The sequence below is a fragment of the Danio rerio genome, chromosome 17 (genome assembly GCF_049306965.1).
Source record: "Danio rerio strain Tuebingen ecotype United States chromosome 17, GRCz12tu, whole genome shotgun sequence".
Taxonomy (NCBI): Eukaryota; Metazoa; Chordata; class Actinopteri; order Cypriniformes; family Danionidae; genus Danio; species Danio rerio.
The window spans coordinates 33,383,494-33,407,469 of record NC_133192.1 but is presented as its reverse complement, the minus strand read 5'-3'; the positions used below and the strand labels follow the sequence as shown (position 1 = coordinate 33,407,469).

Here is a 23,976-nt window from a genome sequence, read left to right as displayed (position 1 = left end):
TTTTATTAGTTTTTAAATTTTAAGGTATTTTATATTAAATAAGTAAGTGTAAATGTTGATACATTTATTTTATTTATTACATTTGATGCATTTTATTTTACTTGGATAAGTTTCAATATTTAAACATTTAAATTAAATAAATGAATTAATATTTCACATTTTGGGATAAAAATGGACAAGAAACTAAACGCATTTTATTGGCCACGTTTAATGAAATAGAGATGAGTTGTAAGTAAAATTAGACATATAGAAATGTTTATTTTATTTATTACATTCAATTTATCTTCAAACAGTAATTTAAATGTTATATTTAACGTTTTATTTACGCGTTTTAAGGACTATAAGATAAAACACTTAAAATAACAAATAAATTGACTTTATACATTTATGCATTATTATCACTCATCTATATTTATACAATGACACAGATCAGTGCTTATTTCTGCACTTAGCTAATAACGTTTTCATAATTCGGCTATTTTAACATAAAAATAGGCTGTTAACTTTTTTAAATCACGATCTTTTACTTTTTGGTTTTGTTTATTCATGGACAGTCTCTGCGCAAGGGATTGTGGGATCGGCGCGTATGTTTCCATCATGGCGGCGTCAATTTCGGGATATACTTTTAGTTCTGTGTGTTATCACAGCGCCAACAGCAATTCTGACCATGTAAGTACCCTGCCACGTGCATTTTGAGGTAAATGTTTAAGGGCTCGACCGCACAGCGAAACAACAAAATGTTAATTCCATCAAATCAGAATTAATTCATTTCCCGGTGTCATCTTCCTGGTGTGGCTACCGAGTGGCTCCGTCTCAAAACCTATTGAGCCGCCTATCTAGTTAGCGTCTGTTGTCAACAAATCTGCGCTAGAACCTCAAAATGTCTGATGTTTTTAGTAGTTTTGTATAATTTCATATCAAGCAAATGTCTATATATCGAAAGTCAAGTAAAGTTGCCCCAAAACGCGTAGTTGATACCAAACAAACTGCACACTAGGTAGAAAGCTCAATAGGTTTTGAGTCGCAGCCAGGGTGACAGCTAGCAAACCTTCAAGCCGACAGATTTTACGAGCTTTTCTGAAAGTGGCATTGCCCTTTATTTACTGTTTATTCGTTCGCTGTCTAAAATGTACTCCGTCCAGTATCATCCATTGCATTAAACTCGTTGGCTGTCGTGTTTCAAAGACTCAGTACGTCAATACAGTCACATTAGCTGTCTGTTGGCTAACTTGTTTGTCAGCAACAACTGTCAAATGCAAACTTGGAATGTCTGGCATGCATACCGAATGACGTGTTTACAAAATGTTAATATGATAATGCTTATCATTTTGCTGTTTGTGTCATGCCCTCTAATCTAGTGTTGAGGCTTTAGGGAAGTAGGTGAGCTGCCATTGAACCTGCAGGCTTCACATAGTTGCTTTGGGCTGGTTAAGTTGAGTGTTATGATTAACCTGTTTTCAACTTGTCAGAGATGTGACGTTTTTTGCTGTTTTTTCCTCATTAAGAATCTAAATGACAACCACTTGTTTTGATTTGAGAATGTTTATTGATTATACTGTCAACAAGTATAATGTTTTTACAGTTGGGGTTGATCTGAAACCACCTTCATATATTGGCTAAAAATAGTCAGCCTTTTCAGTGAGACCTAGCCAAAAGGATTGAAGTAAAGTTGGTTTTCTATTTGCACATTCGTTTAGTAATAACTTGTGACATGCTTCTTATATCGTTTACAGTTACTTCGATCATTCAGCCTGAAATTACATGTAAATATGACTTTAAAGCAGCATTAGCACTATTTAATTAACTGAACAACGTTGTACTTTGATAGTCGTTTGCTGCTAATATGATTTCCCTATTTAGAATTAGCAAAGAATACTTTTCAGAAATTATATTATTGCTGAGGAAGTCTGAATGTGTGAATATAAATCTAACTTCACCTCAATGCCAAAAGGTGCATATTAGAGCTTTGTTCCTGAAAATGACAATATTTAACAGTAAATAACAGTGTTTGGGGGGGGGGGGAAATCACATAAAAAATATTAATATAAATAATAATTAATATAAATTATAATGTATAAATAATTTCAGGGTATTTTTTGTTATAAACTTGTATCATTTTTAATTAATATTTTTGTCTAAATTGTAGGCACACTCAACTAATATGGTACAAAGTACTTGGCTTGTTTGTTTGTTTATTTGTTTGCTAGGGTGTTTGTTTGTTTAGTTATACCTTTTTTGTCATTTACCTGTTATTGTATAAAAAAAAATTCTGATTATTATTGTTATTGGCGTCAAAGTGGCGCAGTGGGTAGCATGATCGCCTCACAGCAAGGTCACTGGTTTGAGCCCTGGCTGGTTGAGTTGGTATTTCTGTGTGGAGTTTGTATGTTCTCCTCGTGTACACGTGGGTTCTCTCTGTGTGCTTCAGTTTCCCCCACAGTCCAAAGACATATGCTATAGGGGAATCGAATAAGCTACATTGGTTGTAGTGTATGTGTGTGAAAGAGTGTGTATGAGTGTTTCTCAGTGTTGGGTGGCAGCTGGAAGGGCATCCGCTGTGTAAAACATATACTGGATAAGTTGGCGGTTCATTCCACTGTGGTAACCCTGAGTAATAAAGGGACTAAGCCAAAAAGAAAATAAATAAATGAATGAAAAAATGAATTTTTAATTTTACTTGTATAATTAATTAAATATAAAATATTTACTCCCGGTGCCATTTTTATCAAAGTTGATATTTAGATTCACCATATCTCATTTTTACAAGGGGGCTTGTTAGCCCAACGCTTAACCCCAAACCTGAAGGACCAGGACAAACACACATACACTACGGGCAATTTAGCTTACCCAATTCACCTGTACCGCATGTCTTTGGACTGTGGGGGAAACTGGAGCCCTCAGAGGAAACCCACGCCAACACTGGGAGAACATGCAAACTCCACACAGAAATGCCAGCTGACCTAGCAGGGGCTCAAACCAGCAACCTTGCTGTAAGGCGACAGTGCTACCCACTGAGCCAATGTGTCACCATTTTAAATATAGTTAATTTAATCCTTAATTTGTTTAATAATTTTGTCAATAATTTTAAATTAATCTGCATTGCTGCTTAATAAATAAATCTACTTTAGCATGTGTCATTTTATCTTTCATCTTCATTGCTAGCAAATGGCTAATTCATGCAAAGATTTTAAGATAATTAAGAACTGCAGTTTCACCAATTTTTTTACATTCTCTTAGGTCCATATTATGCTTATGTCATCAAGATTTTCACATGGAAACTTGCCATTTTAATAAGCATTCTGCATTTAAGGATGTATTAAATGGACGAATTGGAGTATGGGTGGATGCTGCTGTGATGTACTTTGGAAAAAGTGCATGCAGTTTTGGTTGAAAAAGAAATAAACAGTCAATACAAATAAAATAATGTTGCAGATAAATAAAACAGATAAATTAATGTACAGTAACACACAAGTTTTGTTATTCAGTATATTTAGCACTGACTTCAAGTCTCTCTGAAAAGTCTGCGCCAAACCTTTCCTTGTTTAACAATAAACTGTAAAAATAAAGTAAACTAATGAACAGTGTCTTACTGACATGATCTTTTGTCTATAGTATGTGAAAACCAAATATGTGGCAAAAGACGTGTGGCCAAGTCTGGATTTAAAAAGTGTGTATAAAATACCATGACAACATGGCCACAGAAGTACACCCAGATTATACATTCATGTTTCACAAATTCATTTTGGATTTTTAATTTCACGGTTAATTAAAAGTGTATTTAGCATAAAAAATAAACCAAATTTTTAAACGGGCTGTATTTTGTACTGTTAGTGGAAAGTGTTTTTTTTAGCCAAAGTCCATCTTAACATCTTTCTCATTGAGATGCCATTTAATGTATAGCAAAAATGTTTATGTTGTTTTTCAGGAGGGCTTCCTGCTGGGAGAAGTGAGGCAAGAGGAGACTTTAAACATCAGTGACTCGCACATCGGTAGCTCAGAATTCCTCAGTGTAATAGGTAAGGCCATGTTTGCTTTTTTTTTTAACTGTCGAAAGCTGCAGTCAAAATGTAACTTTTCTAACCCGTTGGAGTACTCACTATTTATTTACGCTCAAGTGGTTCCAAACCTTTATGAGTTTCCTTTTTTTTCAACTCATAGGAAGATATTTTTAAAAATATTAGAAATGTAAACACTAGGGCTGCACAATATATCGTTTCAGCACTGATATCGCAATGTTATTGTAACAAAGGTTCTTTGTGTGGGAAGAAGAAGACAGGGTCGGCGTTGAGGTAAATAACAGATTTCTTTTATTTTAATAATGTGATCACTGTAAAGGCCAGCTCCCACTGTGTGGCCGTCGCTCAGCTCTCTCTCTCTCCCGACTGTTCCTCCCGTTCTCCTTAAGACGGGTGTCTCTCCGGTCCAATCACTAGAATAAACAGGTGTTGCTTATTATTTCGGATTGGCCTGCTGATTAGCCGCCGGGCTCTGAGCATGCTCTCCCCCTTTATTGGGTATTCGATCATGCTTACCTCTCCACATACCCCCACCGCCCGCCTCAGGCCGGGGAGCCGTCCGGCCTGCAGCCCTCCCCCCCCCCGCCCTGGAGAGGAAGTCGGCTACAGCCATCTGCGCCCCCGGTCTGTGGATCACCTTGAATTTAAAAGGCTGTAATGCTAGATACCAACGGGTGATCCGCGCGTTGGTATCCTTCATACGGTGGAGCCACTGGAGAGGAGCATGATCTGAACAGAGGACGAATTCCCTACCCAGGAGGTAATAGCGAAGAGTAAGAACGGCCCACCTGATCGCCAAACATTCCTTCTCTATGGTGCTGTACTTAGCCTCACTTTTACTTAGCTTGCGGCTAATGTACAGCACCGGCCGCTCCACTCCTGCCACCTCCTGGGAGAGAACCGCCCCCAGACCCCGATCGGACGCGTCCGTCTGTAAAATAAAGGGGAGAGCAAAATCAGGAGCGTGCAATAGCGGCCCCCCACAAAGTATAGATTTTACCTTTGAGAAGGCCTGTTGGCACTGCTCCAACCATTGGACGGTATCCGGTCCCTCCTTTTTAGTGAGATCAGTCAATGGGCTGACAAGGGCCGAATAATTAGGGACAAACCGCCTATAATATCCTGCCAGTCCCAAAAACTGTCTCACCTCCTTTTTGGTCTTGGGTCTCGGACAGGTTGCAATGGCTGCAGTCTTATCAATTTGGGGCTGCACCTGCCCGTGACCTAAGTGGAAGCCCAGATACCTTACCTCCACTCGCCCAATTGCGCACTTCCGTGGGTTGGCCGTGAGCCCGGCCCGTCTCAGCGCTGACAATACCGCCCTCAGATGTTGCATATGCCGCTGCCAATCATTACTGTAAATGATGATGTCATCTAAATAAGCAGCGGCATATGCTGCGTGAGGGCCGAGTATTTTGTCCATCAGGCGCTGGAACGTCGCCGGCGCCCCGAACAGCCCGAACGGAAGCGTCACAAATTGGTGCAATCCAAACGGCGTAGTGAAGGCTGTTTTTTCGCGGGATATTGGAGATAAGGGGATCTGCCAATAGCCCTTCGTTAAATCCAATGTCGAGTAATATCGAGCAGCACCTAACCGGTCGAGCAACTCGTCAATACGCGGCATTGGATAAGCGTCGAATTTCGACACAGCATTCACCTTGCGATAATCCACACAGAACCGGACCGAGCCGTCCGTCTTAGGTACCAAGACAATCGGGCTGGCCCAGTCGCTGTGGGATTCTTCTACTACTCCCATTTTCAGCATATTATTCAATTCTTCCTGAATCACTTTTTTCTTGTGTTCAGGCAGGCGATACGGCCGGGTCCTAACGACCACGCCCGGTTCGGTCTCGATATGGTGCTGAATCAGGTTGGTACGACCGGGCAGGGGCGAAAACACGTCAGAGTATTCACGTTGGAGGTGCCGGATGTCGAGGAGCTGGCTCGCTGAGAGATGATCGCCCCCGGTGACCAGAGCGCTCGGCCGTTCACGGCCGGAGCTCTCCGGCCCCAGGTCATCCTCGTTAGTAACAAGCGTAGCCAGCGCCACGTCCTCCGGCTCCCTCCACTGCTTAAGCAGATTAATGTGATAAATCTGACGCGAGTCAGCCCTGTCCGAACGAACCACCTCGTAATCGAGATCACTGACTCGTCGTGTGACCACAAACGGCCCTTGCCACTTGGCGAGTAATTTAGAGCTGGAAGTGGGTAGCAGTACAAGTACTTTATCTCCCTGTGAAAATTTACGGAGTTTAGTGCCCTTATCATATCGCCGGCGTTGGTCATCCTGAGCCTTAAGCAAATTCTCTGTAGAGAGCCGCCCCAGTGTGTGGAGTTTTGCTCTAAGGTCCAGGATATATTGAATTTGATTTTTACTTTTAGAAGGCTCGTCCTCCCAAGCCTCTCTAACAACATCCAAAACCCCTCTGGGCTGTCTGCCGTAGAGAAGCTCGAAGGGGGAAAACCCCGTGGAGGCTTGGGGAACCTCCTGCACAGCGAATAATAAGGGCTCCAACCACTTATCCCAATTTTTCGCGTCCTCGTGAACGAATTTACGGATCATTGATTTAAGCGTGCGATTAAATCTTTCCACCAGCCCGTCTGTTTGTGGGTGATAGACGCTGGTGCGAATAGATTTAATGCCCAATAATCCGTAAAGCTCGCGCATCGTGCGTGACATGAACGCGGTGCCTTGATCAGTGAGAATCTCCTTGGGGATTCCCACACGGGAGATGAGGCGAAACAGCGCCTCCGCAACGCTCTTTGCTGAGATATTACGGAGCGCGACTGCTTCCGGGTAGCGGGTTGCATAATCCACCAGAACTAATGCAAACCGATGCCCGCGTGCGGATCGCTCTAATGGCCCGATGAGATCCATACCAATTCTCTCGAAGGGGATCTCCATAATTGGTAAAGGGCGCAACGGCGCTTTTGGGGTGGCCGGCGGATTTACCAGCTGACATTCACTGCACGCAGCGCACCATCTGCTGACGTCACCGTGAATGCCCGGCCAAAAGAATCGGGTCATGAGGCGATTTAGTGTGGCCGCCTGACCTAAATGTCCGGCCATAGGATTAGAATGAGCCGCCTGAAAAAGCATTTCCCGGCGGCTCTTTGGTACTAATAGCTGGGTTGTATCTTCTTTTGTCTGAGTGTCTTGGGTCACTCGATACACCCTATCATTAATAACCGCAAAATACGGATAGGAGAGGGGTTGATCAGGCTGGAGGATTTTCCCATCAATAACTTGCACTCTTTCGAGTGCATGTTTTAGTGTATCATCACGCGACTGCTCCAGGGGAAAGTCTTTACAACCGGGAAATTCCCAGCCCTTCCACTGAGTCAGCGCGTGACGTCACTGCTTGGGATTCCCCCAGCTGAGCGACACGTCCCCTATCTGGCGATTTCTTCTTCCAAGAAACACCCGCAAATAAAACTCCCAATAATCTATTAAATCCAGGCCAATTAGTTCCCAGAATTAGCGGGTGTTTGAGGTGCGGGTTAACCGCTACCTCCACTCTATGCTTTTTCCCCCGAAATTGAATATCTATTGCCGTTAGCGGGTAGTGAATAACATCCCCGTGTACACACCTTACCCTTACCGTGCGGCTCATATCCAAAGCCGGGTCTTGAAGCAAGCTTTGGTGGATGGAGGTCTGATTACACCCCGAATCCACCAAAGCTTGATATGTTTCCCCTTTTATACTCACAGGTATCCGGTATAGCCCGTCGCGACCGGGGGCGACTGCTGGCACTTCGGGCAGGCGGACCAATGCACCCACCTCCATCACGGAGCAGTTCTCTGGTGCATGATCCGCCCCCCCGCAATGCCAACATGCCGGCCCAGACCTTCCCGTTATACCCCCGAGGGCAGCAGGACCAACTGATTGGGCCGGAGAGAGACCCGTCATCGCTGTAGGCCCGCCCATGCCACGTGCCTCCCCGTCTCTATCCCGATAGGTGCCCCAGCGATGCGTGCTGCGCTGGGGCTCCGGGCCTGGGATCCGCCTCCTGGGAGTCGGTATGGGCGGTCCCCTCGATCTGGGCCTGGGGATAGGAGGAGAGAGAGAAAGAGGAGGGACAGGGAGAGAGAGAGAGAGAGAGAGAGAGAGGTTAGTTCGCCGACCCTGGACCTCGCTACCAGGTGATCCTCCGCCAGCTGGATGGCCGTTTCCAGATCGTCTGGTCGGTGGCACTGGACCCACTCCGATGTTCGGGAGGGAAGGCGGGCGATGAACTGTTCCAGTACCACAGCGTCGACGATCTGATCGATGGTCCGGTCATCCTGCACCAGCCATCTGCGGCAGGCGTCACGGAGCTGCTGGGCGAATATGAAGGGCCGACCGCTCTCCTCCAGCTTCAGCGACCGGAAGCGCTGGCGTTGTTCCTCCGGATTGCGGCCGGCCCGCTGAAGTATGGCTCGTTTCAGGTGCGCATAATTCAGGAGATCCTCGGCCGGTAGCTGCTGTGCGGCGGTCTGGGCTTCGCCCGACAGCAGCGGGATGACTCTCACCGGCCAATCGGCCCGGGGCCACCCACACGCTCCTGCCATCTTCTCAAACAGGTCTAAGAAGACTTCCGGGTCATCTTGTGGCCCCATTTTGTGTAGTGTGATGGGAGGGTGGGTGGCTGATGTTGCTCCGGGCTGGATCCCCTGCTTCAGCATGCTCCGGACGAGCTCGCGGTCCTCGCGCTGGGCCTCCACAAGGACCTTAAAGCGCTCCTCCTGCTCGGCTCGTATGTCCAGGATCTCCTGGTGTTGTTCACGGTGGAGGACCGCGAGCGCCTGGATCACTTCTGCAAACGGACTGGTTGACGGAGTGGTCATCTTAGCGGCGAGGTCTCTTCTTCTTCCCGGGTTTCGGCACCACTGTAACAAAGGTTCTTTGTGTGGGAAGAAGAAGACAGGGTCGGCGTTGAGGTAAATAACAGATTTCTTTTATTTTAATAATGTGATCACTGTAAAGGCCAGCTCCCACTGTGTGGCCGTCGCTCAGCTCTCTCTCTCTCCCGACTGTTCCTCCCGTTCTCCTTAAGACGGGTGTCTCTCCGGTCCAATCACTAGAATAAACAGGTGTTGCTTATTATTTCGGATTGGCCTGCTGATTAGCCGCCGGGCTCTGAGCATGTTCTCCCCCTTTATTGGGTATTCGATCATGCTTACCTCTTCACAGTTATAATTCGCAATAGTCACATCGCTAGATATGCAATCTTTAGTTTGTATTATAGTTTATCATTTGCACGTATTTTTGATGCATGTGATCGTGTAATGATTTAAAAGCTTTTAGGTCTAAGAAATTACCACTTTTAATCTTAACTTTGATTAATTTTATTGAATTATTTTTATCATTCGGTTACTGTACTTGAATACTGTTAGACTCAGGAAATGATAAAACACTTCATTTCAATTGTATCTTTATCTAGATTGTATTTATAGAGGGTTAATGGAGTTGCACTCCAACTGCAGAATCATCCCAATCGATTTAATATTATAAACTCTTTCTAAATAAATATATTAAGTCATCTTAATATCGCAATATACATCGAAAAATAAAAAATAAAATTTTTCCAATATCCTGCAGCCCTAGTAAATAATATACTGACTTCCATAGAAAACCAATACTATTGCATACTGCTATATACTGTAATCTAGCCTTAATGCTCAGGTACAAATATATATCCCTATTATATAAGTGTAAACGGTATCGAAATAGTCATTGCAAATGGTAATATTACTTATTTTTACCTGTAATGTGAAAACAATATATCACTTTCCTTAAAACATTGTCTTCTTATCATATTGGTTTTGATTGTAAATATCCTGCATATGTGTTTAACCTAAAGACAACACACATGCACATAAGGTAATCGTTTTGTTTTGTTTTTAACTAATTTTTCTAGTTTACACAAAGACAATGACCGAACTAATAAGAGAAAAAATCTAATTTTGAAACGCCAACAGCTGAAATGCTTTTCTGTGCTAAACTGAAAATGTTGATTAAATGTAACGCTTAGTTTAGTCTATTTAATCATGCTTCATCAAAATGTGAATCCTTGGTGAATTCCAGGCTCAGCTCACAGACATAACATGTTTTACATTTGAGGATGTGGTGAATTTACTGCATGTGCAACCAGAGCAACTTTATCAGTTCAAAATACAGCTGATGTAATCTATTCAGTCTCAACTAACTAAAGTACTGTAGCAGAATGTACTGCTTGTCGATAACATAATAAATCACCCAAAAATGTTTGGCTGGAGACTGGCGTGTAAGCTTGTTTCAGACAGTATTTCTGATAGTGGGCCAGAGAGACATTGTCCCATACATTTGTGTAGACCAAAGTTTTTGCTCATAACTGCTGGATATCTCCTCTCTGAAATCGAGAGATCATGTTTCTGAGTTTGGCTCAGCTCCCAGGACCCCTTCATCTCTGATCACTTTACAAAGAATTTCACAAAGGCCTCCAACATTAAAAGGACCCAGGTAGTCTCTTACATTTGCAGTAAGATGATTCATTACGAAGGTCATGTTGTCCTCTAGACAAACTTTAGATCATGGTGGCTGAGATTCCATGTCACATGATACAGTTTTTAGAGAGTACAGCAAATCTGACAGCATATTTTTTCTTTGTCCATTCCAAGGTTAACGGTGTCTCTATGCACATGATTATTTAAAGGGATAGTTCACCCGAAAGTCTCTTGCACTCAAGTTGTTCGAAATGTTCATGGATGTCTTTCTGCTGTTGAACACAAAAGATATTCTGAAGAATGTTTAACAAAAAAACTTAGGAAGTCAATGGCTGTTTTTTCCAACTTTCACCCTTTGTGTTTAACATAAGAAACTGAAACAAGCAGGCCGGTTACAATAATCAATATATTGACTTATTACACAACACATAGACATGGACTCAATCATTTTTGGTGAAGCAATATACAGTTAAAGTCAAAATTATTAGTCCCTCTGTTTATTTTTTCCCCAATTTCTGTTTAACGGAGAGAAGATTTTTTCAACACATTTATAAAAATAATAGTTTTAATAACTCATTTCTAATAACTGATTTATTTTGTCTTTGCCATGATGACAGTAAATAATATTTGACTAGATATTTTTCAAGACCCTTCTATACTGCTTAAAGTGACATTTAAAGGCTTAACTAGGTTAATTAGGTTAACTAGGCAGGTTAGAGTAATTAGTCAAGTTATTGTATAATGATGGTTTCTTCTGTAGACTATCAAAAAATATATAGCTTAAAGGGGCTAACAATTTTGACCTTAAAATGTTTTTGAAAAAATTAAAAACTGCTTTTATTCTAGCCAAAATAAAACAAATAAAACTTTCTCCAGAAGAAAAAATATCAGACATACTGTGAAAATGTCCTTACTCTGTTGCTCATTTGAGAAATATTTTTAAAAAAAGAAAAAAATCAAAGGGGGTCTAATAATTCTGACTTTAACTGTATATAGCCCATCCATAAAAAACAATTCTAGAAACATTTTAGCTGATGTTACAATGTCTCTATCTCTGTTGGAGGTGTCAGTGTCAGTATGGTTAAAAAAAAAACTATAGTATTGATTATAAATGACTTTAGTATATTTCAGGGATGTCCTGGAGGGCCAGTGTCCTTCTGAATTTAGCTCCAACTTGCTTCAATACAACCTCCCAGAAGGTTTCTAGTATATCTAGTGAGAGCTTGATTAGCTGGTTCAGTTTTGTTTGATTAGGGCTGGAGCTAAACTCTCCAGGACACCGGCCCTCCAGGATTGACTTTGGACAACCCTGGTATATTTTCATGTGGGTGTCTGACAACTGAAACAAATCTGGTTGCAGATATCAAAGCCTCTGTTACTTTTTACCTTGCATATTTTTGTTAAAAACTTTTATTATTTATTTAGGATAAGTGTTTTCACATTCTGATTCCAATGCCTCACTATTGAATTGTTAAAATATAACTAAATTAGTTATATCATACTTAAGAATCAAATATTATGTGTTCTTTGGAAAGAGTTTACTTGAATTGTGATGCTATTATATTTTCATTCTAGAATTATATAATTAGTGGCATAAAATGGTCTTAAAATAACAATAATATTATTTATCGCAATATATTTTGGTGCAATATATCGTACAACAAATAGATATTGTGACAGGCCTAGGAACAAGTGAATTAGTAAATGGTGAGAATTTTCTTCTTTATGTGAACTATCACTTTAAATTTAGACTGTCACAACATCAGATATTGAATGTAATTAATTTCTCATATTCATTTGTTTTTCAGAGGTCCATAATCATGAACCTTGTGCACAACTGTTTAGGTAAGAACTACCTTTAATCTGCATTTTCTATATATATATATATATATATATATATATATATATATATATATATATATATATATATATATATATATATATATATATATATATATATATATATATTTAAAAGTTTAAAATATTTAAAAGTAGTTCACCAAGACTGCATTAATTTGGTTTCAGAGCACGGTAATATTATAAAATAGTAATATAATTAACATTTTTAAGTTGAAATTATTTTCAGCAGTCTTCATTGTCATATGATACTTTAGAAATCATTCAAATATACTGATTTAGTGTTCAGCTTTCTTATTATCAGTCAAATAACTTGGAAAATGTAATAATTTGAACATTTTAATTGCGACTTTTGACTCTGCGGAACAAAAGTATTAATTTGTTTAAAAAAAACATTTGGACCTCAAACTTTTGAATTCTCCAGCAACATTTTTATTTTGAAATAAACAATTATCTAGACGTTTAAATTGAAGAAATTTTCTGTTTATATGTTGCAGCTTTTACGACTATGCAGGTAACATCAATGAAGAAAATCTCGATAGAATCCTCAAGGACAGAAGAAAAGTAAGCAGTCACCATAAAATATGGATAAAAGTGTGAGAGGAAGGGGAAAAGAAATGCATTATTATATACCTTGACAGGTTCTTTTTCCTGTGATGTGCCTCTGTGTGCGTTTAATTCAGCTGACCCGCTTCACGATGTCTCTTTGTTTGGCAGAATGTTATCGGCTGGTACCGGTTTAGAAGGAACACCCAACAGCAGATGTCCTTCAGGGAGCAGGTGATCCATAAGCAGCTGACCAATATCCTCGGCATCCCAGATCTAGTCTTCCTCCTCTTCAGCTTCATCTCCACAGCCAATAGTTCCACACATGCTTTGGAGTATGTGCTCTTTAGGCCCAACAGAAAGTACGTACATGCTGTTTAATTATAAAAATCTAATTATGTAGGGTAAATGTTCACAAAGTATAATAAAAATCATGACTTTGGGTACCACTTTATATTAAGTAGCCTTAATTACTATGTACTTGCATTCAAATGATTAATTTGCTACAGTGCACTTATGTACATACATGTTTTTGCATTGAACTTATATTTTAAAACATATCTGCACATCTGTAATTACATTTATAATTACACTGAATCATCCCTTACACCTTAACCCATCCTAAAATCAAGGGTAACCTGTTAACCTTACCTGTGGCAGTTTTGTGCAGTACAATATGAACGCAATCCATTTGTGTTGTTTGTGCTGTGCCACTTCTATTGTCCCTTACGAGTATTTCTAGTGTAACGTTGGTCTGTATTTCAGCAGATATAATCAACGGATATCACTAAGCATCCCAAACCTGGGCAACACCAGTCAGCAGGAATATAAAGTGTCATCTGTGCCGAACACCTCCAAGAACTACGCCAGTGTTATTAAAGAGCATGGGTGAGAACATAGATCTGCAATTTTCTGTATAATTAAATGTAGTAAGTAAGTTATTGCATTATTTAGTTTTATAGACTGTCCTGACCAACCCTTTTCAAGTTTGAGTGTTGGTCAGATTTTTAAATATATTTTAAAGATATTTTAACCCACAAAGGCTGTACTTCTGTGAACAATAAGCTTTATTTTCTTTATGCCAGTCTTAAATGTTGCTTGAACCTCCAAAAATCATGTAATGCACTGATTTAGAAATGTTTTTAATATTATTGGCTTTGTTCATTACATTACATGTAGTACATTTGTACATTACATTCTATGAAAATCATTACTTTTTATCAGGACTCAAACATTATTTAAAAATATAAATGCCTTTACTGTCAATTTTGATTATTGTGAAGCATCTTTGCGGAATAAAGGTATTGTAAAGTACAGTATTTTTACAGTATTTTGTAGGGATGTAACGGTATCAGAATTTCCCGGTAATTCCTCGGTATGAATGGCACGGTACGGTATTTATTGAATAATTTACAGGAAAAACAAAACTAATTAAAAGACTCAAAAAAGTGCCAAAAGTGTTTATTTACCTTAGCACTGAACATATCAATGACATGCATATTAGCCATCTATCTGTAAGTTTCGAAACAGGAACTTCAATTTTTCAATTTTAATAACAAAAAACTATTAAACTATATAAAAAAATAAAGTTTCAATTTAGTATTGTTGAAAACTCATCACATTCAACATTTAATCACTCACTCACTCACTTAGATAGAGATGGGTTTTTTAAGGAAAATTATCATATAACTATAATCTTGTAAAAGCTGGGATCTCTGGGCGTGTCCCCTACAACAGAAATAAAAACCCCTCTCATTTGGGACTGAGGTTTCTGGGACAGAGAGATAGGATTTAGCCATGGTTGACAGTAGTGGGTAACGTTGTGCATTGTCTTTCCACCGCTTGAGAGGACAAACCATGAGTGAGGTAGAGGTCTCTTTGCGGTACAAGTCAATGTCTGCATTAATCTAACAAGTGTGCTGTGTTCTGCAGTCCCCATGACTGTTATTAGTCGTATTCCCCGACTTATATTTCACCACAGTCTGGCAGTGCCTGCATATTGTTTTTTTCTTTGTCTGTCACCTTTTCTCCTTTTTTGTATCTTTTTAGAAAGAAACCGAAATGCTTCCACACATCCGATTTAAAACCCGCTTTAGGTTCGATCATTTCCAGCTCTTTTTATCCCCGCTACTAGCAACACACTCCATTTCCGCATTACTGGATCTGTAGTGACAACAGGCCGCAAAGGATCATGGCCACGCCTAGGCTGATGGATATTGTAGTTCCCGCTACCTCCCGTTCGCTTCATTCGCCTAAGCAAACTTTTCTCAGAAATATAGTTTTATTGAGACAATGGCCTACGGTAATATTGAAAAAAATTACTATTGCGGTATGACGGTATTTACAATATTGTTACATCCCTAGTATTTTGTTATCTGAATGCTCTAGTAATTGAGAAAGTAACAAATTGGTGGGAAAAAATATTTAAATATTTTCTTCTAGGCAATATTTATCTCTTTAACCTATTTATTAGATTTTTTTCAGATATTTAAAAAAAAATGTGCAATATACAATAACAATTTTGGTTTATTTGAGAACCAACACACTGGAAACCAATCCTACTATTCAGTTGTATTAGAATTAATCTCAAAATTGCTAAATATTTTCAAATCAGTCAGGCTAGCCAGTATATCAGTCTGTTACTAGGAAAGAAATATGTTAACTTATGTCTGTAAAGCCATGTTTGCACGGTTCACATTACTGTACTTCAAACTCAAGGTAAAGTTTTGAAGCAGTAAATACTTAAATACATTATTGCTAATTACATAATGTTTCTTTTATTTATAGAACTGAGTTCTTTGATAAGGATGGAGTGATGAAGGACATCCGGGCTATATTTCAGGTGTATAGTGCCCTTCAAGAAAGAGTGCAGGTGAGTTTATACTCTACTTTCAGGTTGTTCTTCACAGATCCTTGGTAAAATAGAATGTAACTGTTTTAAATAAATGAGGCCAGAAATGACAGCGTGCTCTCTTTGAATTTCTGTCATTCTGCAGGCAGTGTGTGGTGAAGTTGATCAAAGTGAAAGAGTGAGGGAGAAAATCCAAGAAGAAGTGAACAAACTCAAAGAGGAAATTGCTCTTAGGAAACGTAACAGCGCTGAAGAAGAAAGAAGTATGTGCTCACGACTAATTACTAATACTGTTCAAGTTTGTACACACACAGTTCAGTAGTTAATTTACAAACTCAAAAAAAAGTGTGTACGGAAATAAACTGAACAAACAATTCTTTGTAAACATTAGAGTGTACCGGATATACTGAGCCAGTCTGAATAAACTATTTTAAGTTTTGTGAAAAAAGGGGCTAATTCATAAAAATGCATTTGATTTCATTCATTTTGCTTCAGCTTAGTCCTTTATGTCACCACAGTGGAATGAATCGAAAAATACTTTACGCCGCGGATGCACTCCAGCTGCAACCCAGTTTTATGAAACATACACTCATACACTCTCGTTCACACACACACACACACAGACACACACGTACACATACACATACACTACACCACATGCTTTGAACTGTGGGGGAAACCAGAGCACCTGGAGGAAACCCATGCAAACACAGGGAGAATATGCAAACTCCACACAGAGTTTATATACTATATACTCAACATTTACTTGCCCTCAAGCAGTTCAAAAGCCTTACCAGTTTCTTGCTTTCAGTTGACCACAAATGAAGATATTTTGAAGAATGTTGGAAACTGGCTGCTACTGACAACAATTATAGAAAAATACTACAGAAATCAATGTTCACTGGTTTCCAACATTCTTCAAAATATCTTCATTTGTGGTTAACTGAAAACAACAAACTCCTAAAGCTTTTAAAATCTTTTGCATTAAACAGAGGAAAAAAACTCAATACAGGTTTGAAACGTGGAGGGTGAGTAAATTGTGCAGTGTTGGGCAAAAACGTGTTACTAGTAATGCGTTACTGTAACAGCATTACTTTTGGCAGTAACTGATACTGTAACACATTCATTAATTTTTCAGCTTAGTCCCTTTATTAATCTGGGGTCACCACAGTGGAATGAACCGCCAACGCATCCAGCTTATGTTTTAAGCAGCAGATGTCCTTTTAGCCACAACCCATCACTGGGAAACATTCACACACACACTCATACACCGTGGTCAATTTTAGCTACTGTAACACATTACTTTTTAAATATATTAACTCTGTTACTGTAACAATATGATGCGTTTGTCCGTTACTTGGTAAATTCATTAATTTTGGCTGCAGTCTAGTTTAGTAGACACGGTCACATTTCTATTATGTTTCAGAGCACATGTTATTTAAAATGTATAGTGTTGTATTGCTCAGAAAAATGCTGTGATTTATTTATTTCTTTATTTATTTTATAGCTGTTATACAACAGCAGATTTTGCTCTTTGAATATGTTTACTTTTCTTAAGTTGTTGACATACCACATTTAATTTGCGGTTAGTTTGAAAATTGCTCATAGATTTCATTTTTGAGCACCTGTTGTTTTGTTTAAAATGCATAAAATTTATGGTTGTCTGCAATTGCAGTTTTTTGGTGCCGAGTTTCACCAAACTGATTCTGAATGCTAATTCAGATTACTTTCATGTATTTATTTCATAAAGGTTTTGTGTTTGTTGTATATTGCCACTATTTTTATACTCAAGTTGTGAAAGAACATGTTAAAGGGTTAAATACAAACTTTAATGAGGCTTTATGAACTTTTATGAACTTTAGTTTTTTGCTTTTTTATTTCTGAATATATTATATATTATTTTTGTGCTGCTGGTCAGGCTTAAATTGGTGTTTAAAAATGACTTTTTAGTCTTGTGTTTTAGTTGTAAGAATGAAAATTTATTAACTGTAAAGCTGATCAACTGAGTATTCTTCGTGCAGCACTGAAGTGATGTTACAAGGGCATTAATGGGAGCATTCAAAATGTTCTTTAGAAAAGAAACTCAAAACTTTCTTTTTAACAGTAATTCCATTTTAGTGTAAGTAATCGATAAGGTAATTGTATTACTTTTGTGAATTTTTGTGAACTATCCCTTTACCACAGTGGTCTTAAACTCAATTCCTGGAGGGCCACAGCTATGCAGAGTTTAGCTCCAACCACTTCCAACTCACACTTGTATAATAGTCTCTAGTAGTCTTGAACACCTTGAGACTTTAACATCAACATCATTACAACCTAATCATGGCAGCCATATCAGTCCTTTTTTTTTCTATATTATATATTTCTCACAGGGATCCAAGAGGCAGCTGCTGAGACGCATCCCGATAGCTCTACCCTTCCCGAATCCTCACACTCGTCTCTGACTGGAGTCGTGCTCTCAGGTCCCTCAGCGGAGCCCAGTTTAGAGAGACCTGTGAACTCGTCATCTCCACCCATCTACAGCACCGCACTGCCTCCAGATTCACCAAGCGCTATCCTGCTGCCACGGCCACAAGCCGTAGGGTCACCCGGCCACCCTTCCCCCAGTCTGGGTTTGGGCAATGGAGACGGCTCAAGCTCAGATTCCCTAAACCGCCAGGCCACCGGCCAGGAAGACCACGAGGAAGACGACGATGACGACGAAGATGAGGACAGTAGCGAGTATGAAAATTTAGTTAGCGAGCAATTGCAGCCGACTTCTTTACCAGATGCTGTTGCATTAGGAAGACCGGCTACCCTGTGGCCTGACGGAGATGCCCACAGCCCACCGGGCTCCTAGTGATCGAACAAACCAATGAGGATACTGACGAACAGACAGAACTAGGTGTGATGATCATAAGGCTGAACACAAACAAGCACTTGCCTTTTGTGAGTTATGACAATGTTGTCCTGTTGTACACATTTTACAGCTCTGTGCAGGCGATGTCATCGCGTTGGGACGGACTCTGAATTGGCGATGCAGTGATATCCCCAATCATGTAGACTGATGGACCCCGTTTTCTCCTTTTCATGCTCTCCTCCCTGGCTTCGTTGGGGTGGAGAGGTGCATCCTGCTTTTTTCGGCATCTGCTACTCACTGGAGTCATTCGGTTCTCGCACCATTTACCTCTTGCACTGTTTTGCCTTCTTTTGATCTGCATTTGAATAGAAAAGCAAAGGGAATGATGTCTTTTTATTTTGCGGCCTTCAAACACGTCTCTGTGTGAGCTTACTCCATTGTCTGGCTTCATATATCTGAATGGACAAGAACCTTTTTTGCGATTATAATAAGTGCTTGGGACTGCACATGGCTGACACTTGAACAGTTCTTGTTCTAGAAAATGTATTTTATTTTTGGTTTTATCAGTTTGATTTGAGTAATATAATGGCCTATTCATAAAACAACTGGGTCATTTATTTGGTCAATGATTATATAAGTTACTTTAATAAGGGGTGCTTGTATTTTTTTATGACGTACTGTAGATCACTACTTGCAATGGCTTAAATCAACCACATTTGTTTTATTTTGCTCTTTTTGATTGAACCGATGATTCTAATATTTTCTGCTGCACTTCAGACTTCACCATTGAGCTTTAACTGAATTTACAGATTTTGTGGTTTGGATCATAAACTGTAAATGTCAAGGGTCACGATGCAGCATCATTGATCTCAGGATTCTTTTACAGTACCGGGACTGTTGCTTTCTTTCATCATCTTGTCCACTTGCCTCTCAGTTCATTAGTTGAGGAGACGTGACAGGAGTCTCTTTACTCAAAGCAATGCAGCGGTGGATCAGTTTAGCGCACCATGATAATGTGAAATAAAGATTTCAGCCATTTGCAGCAGATCTCCGAAGGTAGAAGAACAGTTTTGTCGTGTGTCAGTGGATATTTTGCTACATCTAATTTAAAGGCATGACAGCGCTCTGGGAAAACCTGAATGACAAAATAGATTTTTCCCTCTAAAGATTGTGTGTGAATCTCAGAAAAACACGTCTGGGTCATTTTCACAATAACTATTGCATTTAAAAATTTGTTAAATATAATAACAATTTTAATATATACACTACCGGTCAAAAGTTGGGGTCCATTTTTTTTTTTTTTTTAAGAAAATTACTCTGTTCATTGAGGCGGCATTTATTAAATTTATTGAATTATTATTTTTTTACTTGTTAAATATTTATACATTTTTTTAATAACTGCTTTCTTGTTGTATGTAGTTTCAGATGAACTTATTACTCCAGTCATTCTTGCTTTTATTACTATTACCATTATTAATAATAATAATAACAACGACAATAATTATTTTAGAGTGATTTCTGAAGGATCATGTGACTCTGAAGATGAAAATTCATTTAAAAAAATCCATTCATATTGATTAAATTCAAATATAAACTACTTTTGAACAGTTATTTTATAGTGCTACAACGATTCACAATTTTACAATTTCTACTGTATTTTAGAATTAATAAATGCAGCCTTGGTGAGCTGGACCAACGTACTTTAAAACATTTAAAAATCATACTGATCCCAAACTTTTAAGCGTATATATATATATATATATATATATATATATATATATATATATATTATATATATATATATATATATATATGAAAAGCCTTCACTATAAATCAACTGCATCAGTTTAGTTAACATAAAAAACCTTCTGACTGTTTATAAATATTAAGAAACCACTTGGAAATTCTCAGTTTCTCTTTATTTTCCATATATAAATTAAAAAAAATAAAAATGATAAAATTTTTAAGACATTGTTCATTTTTTATACCAATGATTTAACACAACAGTTAGAACAGTTAGCAAAGCAATATTAAGTGGAATGACCCAGATTTTCACTCACAACAAAAGAAAACGTTATATTATTGAGACCATTTGTCAATTTTTTTGGGAGGATGTTTCAAATTACACCCTTGTTATTTGAAATTTGGAATAATTGTTGTTAGACAAATTGACTTACGCAAACACAAAGCTAGTAAATCCAGAGTAAAATTCTAGTTTTTTTTTTATTATAGTGGTTCAAGTACAGTGCTCAGCATAATTGAGTACACCCCATTTTAAAAATGAATATTTTTATTCATCTGTCAGTAAATATAGGCAATGTATTTTGGTGCATTTAAACAAGACAGGTTTATTCAACATATATTATTAAAATATTATTTTAGTTGCCAAACATATTTAGAAATTTAAAGATAAAACAATTAAATTCAAGTATAATATTGCAAAAAAGATTACAACCTACAAATTTTCCATCTTTTTTTTTTTTTTGCTTCTTTTGATTTTTCCAGTTTTTTTATTTGTATTTAATACTTTTCTATAACATACATTTGGATGCACTAGTTTTGGCACCGTTATCGTAAGTTATTTTGTTAGATAAGCTCTAGATTGGCTTCAGTACAGACTACTCTAATGTATATGCACACATATATTATTGTATTGAGCTTCCTATTTAAAATAAGAATTTAAAAGACAGATTTGTGATGGGTGTAACTTATAAATGCTAAGCACTGAATGTATGCGAGTACATATGTGTAATGAAATATAACCACCACGTGTTCTTATGTGATTCATGCATATTTTTGTGCATAGAGAACAATTTGAGTAGGATGGTTCAAATATTGGCCTTTCTCACCCAAAGAACCCCAGGTTTTACCTCAGGATCTGATGCATTTATTTGGACAAAGGCCAATAATGTCTGACTTTTCATTAATTATATTTCCCCAGTTCTCTGTAGGCCAAATCAATGTTTGCATGAGTGTGAACGAGAGTACACTGACAGAGATGTTTTATCAGCTGTATCATGTTGCATTGGCCGTCTGCTTTCAATGTTTCTGACTTTGGCATCCGTCTTCATCCGTGTAAGGCCAAAAAAACACCGCCACCCTTGGTTTCCATCACAGATCTGTAAGCGATATACTGAACAATGAGACTGACGTGGAGAAATGCTACATTAAAATCTGACATGGGCATGTTTGGACAGCTGGCAGCCAGTCTTTTACAGCTTAAAATTGTGATTTTTATTATACTAATACATAGAAAAGACTTGGAAGGGAATAAATTCCACTTTAAATGATAAATCATATATATATATATATATATATATATATATATATATATATATATATATATATATATATATATATATATATATATATATATATATATATATATATATATACACATACATATATATGTATAAAATAAATATATTTTATATATATATAAAATAAAAAATAAAATCTGATCTGGAGTTTTTCCCAACAAATAATTACTATTGATGATTAAACAGTCAATTTGCAGTGATTTCCTCTGAAGAACTCAACTAATTAAGTGTCAATCCTTCTGCCATATTGCCTTCTGCCCTCTCTTTGCAGATGTTTTCCAAGCTGATAACGAAATAAATCCAAATGTGGCACTGTGCCATTGTAATGGGGAAATTGCAATGATGTGATTGTCATTTTTATTGTCAGTTTAGTCAGCTGTAGGTCAAACATGCGATCGAGCAGCTGTGAGTGATTAACATCGCTCCCATCAGAATTGAATTGAAGTCTCTCGTGTTTTACAAGTGCAGTCTGCGGTTGGCAGGCTGTCGCAGTATTGCAGCAAGCACCTGCGAGCATTAACGTTCCCATCGCCTTCTGTCATAAATCTGCCACCGTGTTTACAAATATGAAGTAAAGTCCTAATTGTGAGTAGTAGCACTGTTTGAACAAGCATGTATTGAATTTTTAAGCACTCTTTGGTGGATTATATGCCCATTCTATCATCATTGACTCACCTTCAGGTTGTCGTTCTGTGGAACACAAAAGGAGATATTTTGAGAAGGGTTCACGCTGCTCTTTTCCATACGCTGAAAGGTCAATAAAGAACAAAACATTATAAACACGAAATGAAAGTGGTCCACATGAACTTTGCACTACAATACAAGTTTTTTTTTAAAGCCATTAAAAAGTTAAGTTGAAGTCACCCTTCAATTGAATTTTGGTCAGACTGAACATTTTTTTATTTTGGGGAAAAAGAATTATTTAAAGAATAACAGACTATTTTTATTATTAAGATAAACTAATAATATGAGCACTTATTCATTAGATGCTAGTACTTATCTATTAGATACTCTTACATATTAAGAAGAAATGTTTATTTTTATTACATACCAGCATTTATCCAGGAATTATTACGTGATAGATAGTAGTAGGGCTGCACAATATATTGTTTCAGCATCGATATCGCAATGTGGACATTGCAGGAAGTGCTATCCTGAGTTTATATGTTGGGATTATAGTTAAGCAGGAGAGCAGATCAGAAGATTTTTTGGAGTCACCGAAGAGGTTAAGCATAATGAAGTGAAAGTTTATCATTTGCAGATGCTTTTAAGGCCGGTGATACTTTAAAGTATTCAGGCACAATTGTACTGTTTGTAACGAATAAAGATGAGCAATTCCAGCGTTATGGATGTGACATTTGCAGTAAAAACTCAATAAATTCGCATAGAAAGTATATGTTAACATTATATCGAAACATCAGTTTATATTTTCCAGAACAACTGACCATAGAGTTAAGGGACCAGAAAAAATATCAATCTGTAAACATGTTTTAAACTTTAAATGAGGAAAATAAACATGCGTTAAAAGTCTGCGTGTTTACAGTATACAACATACTTTGTAGAAATTCTGTGAATTAAACTGCACAGCCCAAAAGAAACAATGAGAATCAAAAGGATATGAGTCGGCTCTGTATAAAACAAAAGTGATTTTATTTTATTTAATATTTTTAAATTTATGAAGAAAAGGTGTCATTATTGATGTGAAATCTCTTTTATGGATATGACAGATGTAAAATTGCCATTTGTGTGACTTTGGTAAATCAAGTAGAATAGTTTAAAAACATTGACAGATACATTTTTGAGTATTTCTAAAGTACTGAAAAAAAAATCCAGAAACGGTTTCCATATTTTGGTGAAAACTTGGTGAAAACTTTTCATGGCAAGGTTGACATTTGCAGGGAATTGCTCAAATTTATTTATTGAATTACTTATACAAATAAGCATATACAGTGTTTGATTGTATAAATAACTACATCTTATTGTAGAGTCAGTATTGTTACAGTAGTTGTACATTTGATTATTCTGTACCTGAATAATTTGATATAAAATATTTCACTTCTGTCTTGCTAATAATCTTCCAG

At 37.9% G+C, this 23,976-nt stretch overlaps 2 protein-coding genes across 4 annotated transcripts in view; one reads left to right on the top strand and one right to left on the bottom strand.

Moving 5' to 3' along the window:
* Positions 1-13,229, bottom strand: part of insyn2ab (inhibitory synaptic factor 2Ab) — a 206,962-nt gene extending 193,733 nt beyond the window's left edge. For both annotated transcript variants that reach the window (XM_073928639.1, XM_073928640.1), the window contains exon 1: positions 12,973-13,229. The gene's annotated coding sequence lies outside the window, so the exon portion shown is untranslated. The remainder of the gene's footprint in view (positions 1-12,972) is intronic.
* Positions 572-19,622, top strand: abraxas2 (abraxas 2, BRISC complex subunit). 2 transcript variants are annotated; one of them, XM_009293129.5, is made up of 9 exons: positions 572-669; positions 3,926-4,016; positions 12,291-12,327; positions 12,837-12,903; positions 13,057-13,247; positions 13,651-13,773; positions 15,673-15,757; positions 15,882-15,999; positions 18,109-19,622. In XM_009293129.5, exons 1-9 carry the CDS (start codon positions 598-600, stop codon positions 18,573-18,575), a joined length of 1,251 nt encoding a protein of 416 aa, XP_009291404.2. In that variant the 5' UTR covers positions 572-597; the 3' UTR covers positions 18,576-19,622.
* The last annotated feature ends 4,354 nt before the right edge of the window (positions 19,623-23,976 follow it).

Excerpts from the sequence above, each read along its gene's own strand:
- abraxas2 (XM_009293129.5), top strand. The coding sequence starts at position 598 with ATGGCGGCGTCAATTTCGGGATATACTTTTAGTTCTGTGTGTTATCAC. Across the intron at positions 670-3,925 it reads CCAACAGCAATTCTGACCAT|GAGGGCTTCCTGCTGGGAGA; the intron begins GTAAGTACCCTG and ends GTTGTTTTTCAG. Across the intron at positions 4,017-12,290 it reads AGAATTCCTCAGTGTAATAG|AGGTCCATAATCATGAACCT; the intron begins GTAAGGCCATGT and ends TTTGTTTTTCAG.